Source organism: Oreochromis niloticus, linkage group LG6 (genome assembly GCF_001858045.2).
Source record: "Oreochromis niloticus isolate F11D_XX linkage group LG6, O_niloticus_UMD_NMBU, whole genome shotgun sequence".
NCBI lineage: Eukaryota > Metazoa > Chordata > Actinopteri > Cichliformes > Cichlidae > Oreochromis > Oreochromis niloticus.
This window is the reverse complement of record NC_031971.2, coordinates 8203831-8216300: the sequence shown is the minus strand read 5'-3', so window position 1 is coordinate 8216300 and position 12470 is coordinate 8203831. Positions and strand designations below refer to the sequence as shown.

The 12470-nt window shown below is 40.7% G+C and overlaps 1 protein-coding gene across 1 annotated transcript in view; it reads left to right on the top strand.

Annotated features, from left to right (window-relative positions):
* The window catches only part of LOC106096648 (voltage-dependent T-type calcium channel subunit alpha-1I), a 252424-nt gene that overhangs the window by 188622 nt on the left and 51332 nt on the right, over positions 1-12470 (top strand). Inside the window, 5 exon segments of the mRNA XM_025908200.1 lie at positions 646-716; positions 966-1464; positions 3016-3116; positions 4990-5113; positions 6326-6394. Of these exon segments, the coding sequence (XP_025763985.1) occupies positions 646-716; positions 966-1464; positions 3016-3116; positions 4990-5113; positions 6326-6394 (864 nt within the window).

Genomic DNA, 12470 nt, shown 5'->3' with positions numbered 1-12470 from the left:
TCTGCAGTGCAGCTCCAAGTGTTACTTAACATTTAGCTTTCATGCTTCGCTACAGTTTATTTAGAGGACGATGCATAGATTCTCTGGCTCAGGTTTTGATTGGCAACATGTACATTTCTGAGGGTAAAACATATAATTAGAACCATCAGGCTCAGAGGATTAGACATGCGGAAACAAAAAAAACTGTTGGTGTTCCTTTAAGTGGAACTGGCACTCTGGGGTTTGTATATTAAAGTAGATGACAACCTGCAGTGCACTGCAATCCTATTTTGAAAATGCCCAATTTATACTTCGTTTGTTCAGCTGTTTTATATTTGTTGTTTAATTGGTGGATAATTGACATACACTAGCAGCCGCACTCTTGTTTCCGTTCCATTTTCCTTTTAACCAGTGTTTTAGTGACATTAGTCTCTCGCTGGAATACTCTAAGTGCCGAAAAAGTCATTGTAGAAAAAACGTCTATCACTCCAGAGGTGATACAATCATCCATTGAATTAAAAATACGAAATTCTAGGAGTGAATAATTTTTTTAGGACTTAGTTTTTATTTGTCATTGCTAATTTTGGGTGTTTGGGTCTTTGATACCTCACTGAGAGACATTCAGTGGATCCGAAACTTCTCTGAACTGCTGCGTTTCTGTTCTAGCGCCACGGTCGCAGTTCCAACTACCACAACTGGGGGCGTCCGTTCCCTCTGCAGTCTGGATGGAGTCGCAGGTACACAGTTAAATTCAACTGCAACCACTGATTCCAGCTGTTGCCTTAATGAACTTCCAGAACCATTAAGCCGTAATTACCTCAGACCTTTGATGTTATTTTATTTTCCTATTAGCTTCGAGTCTGAATGCTTAGCACATAAAACAGTATTGATCGCCTTCTGTTGATACAGCTCTACTGACATTTTACAAACCGTTCATGAATATGTATGACCTTTTAATTGTACCTTTAATCACTTGTGCTCTGCAGGTCTAGCTCAAACAGCCTAGGTCGAAGGAGCTATGGGTTCAGCGGATTACCTCCAGTGGGAGGGAGCCTCCGCTTGCACAGCACCCGCTCGCCCCACTCCTACACCTATGCACCAGAGCAGGAGTCCCTTCTTTCCCACCCAGCCCACTCCCATCATCCTCTGCCCCCTCATCATCCACCTCCACCCCCATTTTTCCTCTCCAGGCATTTTGCCGCAAGGAGAGATCGGCGGGCTCTTTCCCTCGAACTCCCTGAATTGTTTCGGGCAGGTGGACAGCCACCAGGCCTTCCTCCCATCCACCCAGACGCTGGCAAAAGGAGTGGGTCTGGAGCAGGGGGCTCCATTACAGGAGGGTCTGTGGCCGGCAGTGGTTTAGGAGTGGATCACCGGGACTGTAATGGCAAGGCACCAGGTCCCCACACTCAGCTTATGGTTGAGGTTTTCCCTCAAGTCAATGCACGCAAGGACAGAACAGACCTTGATGAAGAAACAGACTATGTAAGTGGTTTACTACCAGCTCTCTGAAGCGCAGTGGTTCATTTACTGTGATCGATTTTCAATGATAAGCAGCAGGTCCTTGTTATAGCTGTATTGATAAACAGTCAAAGGAGTTTGCAAAGAAAAGCGTCTGGACTTCTTTGAGTTGCTTGAAGACGTTTCACCTCTTATCCGAGAAGCTTCTTCAGTTCTAAGGTCAAATGGCCGAGAGTCCCAGATTTAAACCCAGTGGGAGTATCCCCCCAAGGAGGGACAAAGGACCCCCTGGTGATCCTCAAATCACATGCGCCAAGGTGTGAAAGTGGGTGTGGGACCTAATTAGCCAGGGTTTCGGGTGAGCCCATTGTGAAACCTGGCCCCACCCTTATCATGTGATTTGGAAACACACTTATCATGTGATTTGGAAATCACATGATAGGATGGGGCCAGGTTTCACAATGGGCTCACCCGAAACCCTGGCTGATTAGGTCCCACACCCACTTTCACACCTTGGCGCATGTGATTTGAGGATCACCAGGGGGTCCTTTGTCCCTCCTTGGGGGGATACTCCCACTGGGTTAAATCTGGGACTCTCGGCCATTTGACCTTAGAACTGAAGAAGCTTCTCGGATGAGAGGTGAAACGTCTTCAAGCAACTCAAAGAAGTCCAGACGCTTTTCTTTGCAAACTCCTTTGACTACGATGACCTGGATGACTGAGAACCTTCACAGACATGTATTGATAAACAGAAATAACCAAAGAAACTTCCTTAATTCTTCTTTATCTCAATATTACTCAGAAATCCAGGCATTAGGGAAGATGTATGGTTGTTGGTGCAAGAAAGATCTAGCTAAATAGCAAACTGTAGACTGTAATGATATGAGGTATAGTTACTTGAGAGTGACTATAGTAACTTTTTTCCAACTTCTGTTGTGCTCCAGTATTTATAGCATTGTCATGTTAGTGGATGGGTCAAGTTCAGAAACCTTAGCAACAGCAGTTCATGGTGCTGAACCCATCATTAGCAGTTTAACCATCTAACTTCAACGTTTGCTGCATAGTTTACACAAACTTTAAGCTAATACGGTGCCACTATATTTTGGTAATGCTATAGGTGGAGCAGAAGGCGTCAGGTATTCGATATATAGCAGAGATGAGAAACGAAGGAGACGAGTGTGTGTTTGTTGTTGTTGTTTCTGCAGTGAAATAAGAGAGGGCCTTCGGGGCTTTGCTCAGTGATGCTGCTTGTGGTCGATAAATAGAGATTCTTTATATAAATAGAGGTTTTCCCAAAATGCCCTGATTATACTGAAAACCAAAACAAGACATAAATCATCATTATTTTAGGATTTGGTGCAGGAATTTGTGGCAGCAGTGACTTTGCACTTACTGTTGCTTTGTCTACAAACACACTGAAGCCATCTCGGAGAATAGTAATTCATGTATTCTACCTTGGTTGATATTCTTGATAGAATAAGGCATATATTCTGACCAGAAAAGTATCAGTATTCTAATAATATAGAGAAATCAATGCTAATTCTTCTTCTGTGTTTTCCCTCCTCTCCAATCAAGAGTTTGTGCTTCCGTATCCAGAAGATGATGGAGGTGTATAAGCCAGACTGGTGTGAAACCAGAGAGGAGTGGTCAGTCTACATGTTCTCCCCTCAGAATAAGTGAGTGCAACACAGATTTAGGTGCAAATTCAAATCTAATGACAGGGTTGTTTGCATGTGCTGCCAAACCAGTGTCGGTCACGCAGATCCAACACTGTCCTGATGACGTGTTTTTTTCAGTTTTTTATATTTAAACTGAGAAAAGAAATCTCCCAGAATGAACTTCTTTAAATGACTGTATAATTCAAAACATTCTGTATGTGGGCTTTGAAATGTACAACCTTTTAGCGAGAGGCATACAAAGAGACAAGCATGTCTCTTAATGTGCCAATACTTGTAATTGTTTGCTCCGGCAAAGTGGTTTTACCAAGGCTCTATGGAGACAAAGAGGGTGTGGGAAAAAAGGCTCATCAAGCAAGACCAATGGCCCTGAAAAATAAACGTCTGCGAATGTTTTCAGCTCTAGCTGGATAATGTGGAAGAACAACAAGATGCATAGCCAGACTGTTGTTTCCACAGAGAAAACTCCTGGTTTCTGGTTTCACAAATAGCTTGTTAAAGTGATGTCGCTGCGTTATTCTCCTCCTAAAGCATTTTTTTTTCTGAAGACAGAGCGGTAGTCTGTGCTGTGTTTTCCGTCAGAATTCAATTCATTGCCGGTAGAAACTTCCCTGAAAGCAACATGAAAGAAAAATCACTCAGTCTTCCACTCGCTCACTCACTCGATTCCCTGCGTGCTGATAGCCACTTAAGGGAAGCCGGGCCCCAGGGCTGTGTTTTGGCATCCTGGCAGGTGCCATCTGTCAAGCAAAGACTATGTATGTGTATGTGTGTGAGGATGGCGTCAGACCGTATCGCCGGTAAAGTCTTGTTGCTTGGTTGTACATGTGTTTGGATGACTTTGCATATGTCCGTGTGGGAGCGTGTAAGCGTGTGTATGTGTGTGAGTGCATATGTGTTGTAAAGATCATTTGTGTTCACTCTAACAACCAATAGAGGCAAACATACTAAAGGAGAAAGAAACCAACATTAAAAGTTGTGTCTCAGGTAGGGTACGTGCTTACGCCAACACAGCCGCTGGTGATGATCAATATCGGGGGGACAGAGTTGCCAGATTTGAATCAATAGATAAAGAGACAGAGTTGCCAGGTCTTGAGGAAAAGCATTCAGATTAGCACATCGATCTCCTCGCCAAGAGAGCGAGTGCCGCAGTAGGTGTATTCAGTTCCCATCAGAGCATGCAGATGAAGTGAGATTGGGTGTGTGAGGGCTTCACTCTGGACCTGCATGTTTTCTTTACTGGTTCTATAGCTGACAGTTTGACAACCCGGCACCCTTCCTGTACCCTTTTTGTCATGCAAACACTTGTCAAACAAATGTGCAAGTTCCCTGAATACTGGTCAGGCTATTTAAACAACTGCTAGGACTCAAGATACTGAAGATATAACAAGGAAAAAGTAAACAAGTGAACTAGTGCTAAATAACTACTATAAATTCTGGTAACTCCTGGTATTTTCTCCCAGATCATGAGGCCAAACATTTTTTTTACTTTGTTCTTTATTCAAGTTTCATTCACGCTAATATATATACATAAAAAATAACCTACACTGGTTAATAAGATCCTTAGTAGTTGGAAGGAACTTTGCAGCTTCATATGAGGGTTAAGATGTTGACCAATGAAAAAAAAAAAACATGATTTCAATGTGATGAAATTGTGTCATCGATGAGTCCTCTTGCTAGATTTGCATCACACAAAATACTGCCAAAAGATAAAATTATGTTTTCTTTCACTCATAAAATAATTTCCTTTGGGACTTCTTATATATGGCATATGTTAACCAAGGAACACAAACTACTGGAGAAAATCTGTTACCTTTTCCCGTTTGCATATCTTCTATGTTCTGTCATGTCACTCTTGCTTTCCTTTTGTTAGGTTCAGACTGCTCTGCCAATCTATTATTGCCCATAAACTCTTTGACTACGTGGTGCTGGCCTTCATATTCCTCAATTGCATCACCGTGGCTCTGGAGAGGCCAAAGATTCTTCAAGGTAGCCTGGTAAGATGAATCGCTTTGAATTCATGGTGGATATTTCAAAATACTACTATTTAACATGTACTAAACAGAGCAAGAATCATGCTGTGTATGTGTGTGTCTGTAGATTTATATGTACATGTGGTTGTTTCATGTTAATGGAGAGAGATAGATCAACCAGAAATGCAGAAAAAGATACATTACATAGAAACTCTAAAACGATTTGCATGTTATTGAGTGAAATAAGTATTTGATCCCCAAGCAAAACATGCCTTGTGTTTGGTGGAGTGACCCTTGTTAGCAAGCATGGCAGCAACACATTTCTTGTAGTTGGTCACCAGATTTGCACGCATCTCAGGATGGCCCACTCCTCTTTACACAACTCTCTAAATCATTTAGGTTTTTGACCTTAACGTGCTACTTCTGTGTTGCTGGGGTGGTATTTTTTTTTTGTCATGCTGGAAGACCTATCTACGTCTATCTTTAATGTTGTGGCTGAGAGCAGGCAGTTCTCATCCAGGATTTTATGGCACTTGGACCCTCAGTGCAGTGATGTCATTTTGTACCCTTATCAGAAAAACAGCCCCAAAGCATAATGATTCCTCCTCCGTGCTTCACCATAGGGATGTATAACCTTATGAATGTGGGGCTTTTTATCATTTTTTTTGGTGATATTCTGTCTCTCTTCATTGAAATGAAACTGTCATAAAAATTAGAGACTGCTCGCTTACAAAGAGCAAATGAACATACAAATAAAGCAGGGGAATTGTTACCATCCAGGTAAAAATACCTTTCACTCCTTCGTTGACAACAAGCAGGTATTTAAATAAAGGAAAATCAGTATCAGAATCGCACTTACTTTAAGTTCTTACTGCATTCTGGCCTCAAGCCACTTTCCTATAATTAAGCAAAACCAAATTATTGAACAGTGAGCCCTTTACAAGGAAAGTGATCAAGAGAAATTAAAGCATTCGAATTAAAGCACAGCAACTCTTACTCGTTTGGCATTTCATTTTGATGGAATTTTAACAAAACCCTGACTAATGCGATCAGTGACAAACACTGATTCACTCGTGTCCTTCTTAAAAGCTTCTCACTCAAGCCAAAGTCATCATTTCTGAAACGGCTTTTTCTGGCTTTAATCTGCCACCTCTGCTTTGTCTCTGTTAATCATTCTCTTCTTTTCTAATAAATCAAACAGTTTTTCCTTGATTTTTTGTGCCCCTTTTGTTACAGGAAAGACTGTTTCTTACCATTTCCAACTACATCTTTACTGCCATCTTTGTTGGGGAGATGACTCTCAAGGTAAAATCCCTTTTGCTCTTTTTTCTTGCTCTTTTATGCCTTCCTTACATATCTCGCTTTCCTTCTTTGACATCCCATCCAGTCTCTCCTCTTTTTTTTCAGTCCATCTCTATTATTCTGCTTTTCTTTTCCTCTTCCTGAAATCTTCTCGTCTCCTTTCTCACCAAAATCATTCGTCTTTCATCTCATTTCCATGCTACTGTCCACCTTGTATTCTTTTTTAAAACATCTGTCTCACTCCTGTGGATTCTTTCTTCTACTGTTGTCTTAAAAAATCAATCTTTTCCTTCCTTTCTTTTTTCACTGCGTCCTTATCTCGTTTCTACCTTACCTCTTTCTGCAACCTACGTATTAATCAGTTGCACATGCCCCATTAGCGATGCACAGCCAGATAATGAAGTTAATTAGAAGGCTATCACTCTTAAGCTATCCTTTAGCTGCTCCTGGCCTTCCAATCAACAAGTGCACATACGTATTATCTTTTTAATCCACTGATCTGCTGTCCAGAAGACTTGGCATCATCCATTATTGAGGCCCATGTGTCTTCAGGCCTTTTCCGCAATGGTAAAAATCCTGTAGTGATTTATTTATTACCAGGGATAATGAGGGCATGTACAGCACAATGATATGGAGATCATCTCATTGCTGTAGCAGTGCAGAGTTCACATGTGCACATTTATGCAGCTGCCCCAGATTGAGCTGCACTGACTGTTATGTATCGTACATCTTTATGTTTTTTTCTCTTTTTTTTAAAACTTCCATTCCTTCGTTCAAATCTCCAGTCTTCAGTTTCTTTATCTTCTGTGTGACATTCATTTGATTAATTTCAAATTCAGGGCCTTCCTTTGTAATTTAATTAGTGGAGCTTTATTTTTGTCTTTCCATGTGCTGCTTATTTGCACTCTCAAATGTGTTATGAGCTTGCTCATTTTCCTTTTCCAAATACTTTGAAATACTAATGAAGACAGCTGCTGTTCTGGCAGCATGTGAAATCTTCACGTTGCACATGTCGCCAGAACAGCCTCGCTGCACCTTGGAACACCATTTTTCCCAAACAGATCTTCCATCTTTTAGTGTTTTGATGATGGAGAGGCGAGTGTTGCCTTTCACAGATAGCATATGTGTTTAACAGTGTTTACACTAGATAGCACAAGGACACAAGACAAGTTTGGCTTTATTTTGCATTTGGATTTTCAAAAGGATGGATGGATGGATAGATTGTATTTATACAGCGCCAAATCACAACAACAGCTGCCTCAAGACACTTAATATTGTAAGGTAGACCCTACAATAATACATACAGAGAAAAACCCAACAATCATACGACCCCCTATGAGCAAGCACTTTGGCGACAGTGGGAAGGAAAAACTCCCTTAAACAGGAAGAAACCTCTGGCAGAACCAGGCTCAGGGAGGGGCGGGGCCATCTGCTGCGACTGGTTGGGGTGAGAGAAGGAAGACAGGATAAAGACATGCTGTGGAAGAGAGACAGAGGTTAATAACAGATATGATTCAGTGCAGAGAGGTCTGTTAACACAGTGGTCCCCAACCTTTTTTGCACCATGGACCGGTTTATGTCCAACAATATTTTCACAAACCGGCCATTAAGGTTTTGCAGATAAATACGACAAAATAAGTACCGGTACCGAAAAACGAAGATTTATTCATAACACATGGGAAAGGCCCAGGCAAACAGAGTTAACGATAAAAACAATTAAAAAAATAACTCTAAAAACCGGACAAAAAACAGCAAAAACATACATTTCACGCCCGAGCCTCAACTCTCCCGGTACCAAAGACTCACGGACCAGGATCGCTGTATTAGCACATCATGAGTGAGAAAGGTGACTGAAGAAGAAATACTCAGTACTCAGGTTTGACTGTTAGCGTTTGTCTTTTGCCCTTTGGATTGTCATAAATCAGGGAACTAGTCTCTGAAGATCACATAACATTATTGTTCCGCTGTATTTGTTGGATACATAAGATTTCTTCTAGATGTAGTTTGTATTCCTTAATGTATTTGTAACAGTGTTTATTCAATCTGAGCACATAGTTTACATTAAGAAAATGAAAGTGAGAAGAACAACACGCATGAACACTTTTCCACATTGTCTTGGCGCATGGCCATTCGTAACAGCTATGAACTCCAGCGTCACCATATTGAGCAAACCTATGTTTACTTATCTCAACAGACAAACCTGCCCTTTATAGACTTATTTATTCAGTTGAATTCTCATAAAATGCAAACACTGTTTGTTCTTTTGTCGCTCTGGTTAAACTGTTTGTTCCTGCCAGCGTTGGATGGGTGACGTCTCACTTTATGGAAATCTTTGGGGAAGGTCTTCACCTCTGTCTTCTTTCCTCTTTTGACAGTTTTTTTCTGTCTTTGCATTTCCGGTAATGCTTAGAGGAAAAAAAAAGATTTCCCGCAGTGCTGTTTGCTTTCTCTTTTTATAATTATTTGAGCAAAACGTCACATTACATCCTTATTCTGTCTCATCCTCCCTTTATCTTTTCTCCATTTCTCTTTCCCACCCCTCCTGTTGCTGTCTAATCTGTTGTTTCAGTCTGGTCAGTCTGATCTCTCTCAGTGGAGCTCTAATTAAGCAACCACACTAATTACAGTTTCTTTTTCTAAACACGCCCCATCACACACGCGACCCGCTCTCATCTCCTGTCCGCACGCATACTCACACACTTGCGCACAACCCATACATGAGTAGTAGCAATCAGTGTAAACACTGTTACCTGCACACGGCGAGCCTGACCTTGAACATCAGACTCTGATTAGAAACAGGGGGTACATCTGTTATCTTTCGCCCTCCTGTTCCTCTCCCCGTCTCTCGTACACACACACACACATATCTACACACACACACACACACACACACACACACACACAGAGGACTGTGTTTTCATTACTCCAGGAAGGATTTATGACACTGACATCGTTTTTTTTTTAAACCTTACCTTTAATCTAAATTCTGCTTACATAACTAATCTCTTCTTTAACCCTAAACACAGTGTAAAAATCAGCTGTAATTCTGTATACTACTATTGGACTGATTTATTTTTATATATTTAATTTAAAGTCACTGTGTTTTTGTTTTGGTTTTTTCATTGCAACGATTCATATTTCTTCCAGTTTCCCCTTTTGATTGATTTTTCTTTTTTTTTCTTTTATTTACTTTTTGCTTCTCCCAGCACATCCAGCTCTGGGGCCATCATGAACTGAACAGCATCAAGCTTTAAGCTGATGCTACACTTGCAAATACATTAGCATTTTTTTTTCTTTCAGAGCCGCTTCGTAATACTTTCTTAGCAGCTCACTAACAAAGGCTGAAAGAAACTCTGTCAAAACAGGCAGACTTCTTAGCTCTAAGTAGCATTACTCAGCAAGTTTTTCTGAGCTATATCCTGACATAAGACTCTCCATATGTCTCTATTTCGAGTGTAGGCACAATGAATGCCATTTACTAAAGTGCTCTCCAGAATCTTCGCAGCATTTGCTTGTCAGAACTCCTTCCATTAGGACTCTTAAGTTGTTCTTCTTTTTGGTAGCAGCAGACTAATGTTAGCGCCAAACATCCTTCAGTTTGAAAGGTGGACTGAGACATGCACAGCCAGGAAAGATTAAAGGCAATTTCAAGTTCATTTCAACTTGCTATTTTTCCCATTAATGTAGCAATTATTGTGTTCCTGTGGGTCTTTGCACTCTACGCCCCCATTACTGAAAATTCAGAGAAACAAGGAGTTGCACAAAACAGCATGTGAGCGTTCTGTATCAGGGGACCTGAGTACTATTTCCCCCCCAAAAATGTTTTTCTTAATAATAAATAAATAAAGCTTCAGAAAAACTGGAAATAAGTCATTTAACATGTTAATGTGTGCTGGCACATGACTTCAGTTTGAAGGGCCAAGTCAGGAAAAGTATTTCTAAAAGAACACTGTATTCAGTGGGATGGCTCTGGGGAACTCCTCATTGTTTCACGTACACTTGTGGAAAGCCTAAGAGAGCGCGAGAACAGAGCAGGCAGCAGTGTCTCTGATTTTGTCAAACACTCCATTAGAGGAGGAGCTGGTTTGCAGTGTGGGAAGGCTAAAGTGTGAAATAGTGTACTGAAACTATGCCCAGCTCATCATTATGGTTAAAGTATTGTGTTAACGGATTTTGTGTTTTTACTGTGGCTCAAATCCAAGTTTGCTCTAAATAGAATTATTAAGGCCATGACAGGCTAATACAGCTGTTAGATCCCAGTTACCCCAGTACTGAAACTCCAGACCGGCTCTCTGTTTAAAGGGTTTCTGATTCTGTGAGTGTCAGCACAGAAAATGTGCACGGGGGGCTTCATGGCCCGGGTTTCTGTGTGTGAGCAGCTCCTGTAGGTGTAATCAGAGCTTCCTTTTTAATCAATCCATTTAAAAAACGCTGTAGCAACAATTACAGCGTTTTCAGCTAAATCAAATTTCAATTGGAATTTGAGTGTAATTAAAAAAATGAATTTACTGTAAAGCTGTCAGCTGGATAACAGCTGTGAGAGGAGACAAGTATAGACAATAGACCTACTATCATTTTTATTATAGTATTTAATCTGCTTAATGGCAGGTCCACAGCACTCCAGTAGTCCCACGGGGACCTCAGCGTTGCTGGCTGCTATTAATACTGTAACAGTTGTTTTGTAATTGTCAAAGCATTAACATAGACCGAGCACAGAGGACATGACCAACTTGTTGCATATCTCATCTCTGTTAATGCCCAAAATATATACTCACAGTCATGATTTACACCACGTTAGCTGAAGGATGGGCTTCCTATATTTTTATTTAGTGTGTTTCTTGTTTTGGTTTGTCATTTGACTTTTTGTAATGGTGATTTTTAGAGGTGCCAATTATGGCACTGGTTTCACTCAGTGGTTAAGCAGGCGACCACGTGCCACAAGGCCAAGTCCAGCGGCTCAGGTCTTATAAAAGTGAGAAAAAGCCCTAAAAATGAACTACAAAAGAGATGAAGCTGTATGTAATGTACTGATGTGACACTCCAGCCAAAACAAGTAATAATAGAAGGATTCTTGTTGGACACAGCTATGATAGGCTGGTGGTGGTAGTGTAAAACTGTTGAACTACCATTTTTTTTGTCCTGAGTGACACTAAGTTTCTTCTTCTTCTTCTTTAAATTAATTGATTTATTTATTTTGAGGCAGAAAATGATGCCACCACAAAAATGCCAGAAATTTAAACTCCCGATGAAGCCACTGTGAGACTGGCTTTAAAAGTGACCCACAGTGTCCACAGCTAATAGTGGCAACAACAGCACTGACTGACTGCAAAGAAGCGCCGATAACTTGAGAGTAAATAGGTGTGGACACATATTGACAGCTGAGATAAGCAGCCGGGGTTGTTTGTCCTACAGTGATCAACGTAACTATTATCACGATTATGCACATGAATTGGAAGGGATCTGTATTTTTTTATTTTTAAATGGGGGGCAGATATCATCATCTCCCATTGCTTTATATAGTAAAATAAATACTGTGCCTGAAAGACTTCACATGATACAGAATATAATTTAAAAAAAAAAAAAACCTTCCAGAATCTGTCTCTAGTGATATTTTCTGCATCTCACAAGTTTGGTTGTGAAATGACAGCAACGCCAAAGTTGCTCATCCCATGAAAGCATTTGACAGGTGTCAAATGATGTGGCTTACACCCGTCTGCCATGCAACTTTTCTTTAAAAGTCAACTCTTTTTTTTCTCCCCCAAACTTTCCAAATGTCTTTTTGATCCACTTCAGTTGCTTTTCACTTGTGCCCTGATTTCTGTCTTTCATTCCACCAGCTGGTAGTTTTCACACAGTTTATTCAAGATTCTTGATCTCATCCACCCACCTCACTCATATCCTTTATTTGTAGTTCAGGAGTTTTCCTACGAGTATGAGTTCCCATCTCGCCGTAACTAGAAGTTGATAGAACAATCAACCAGAAAAAACAACTACATAACGTTCATACCTCGATTTTGACAAACGTCTCTTCTTTATGTTTGGGCTTCTGTGTCCGGGCAGTTAGTAAAGCTAAAATGTG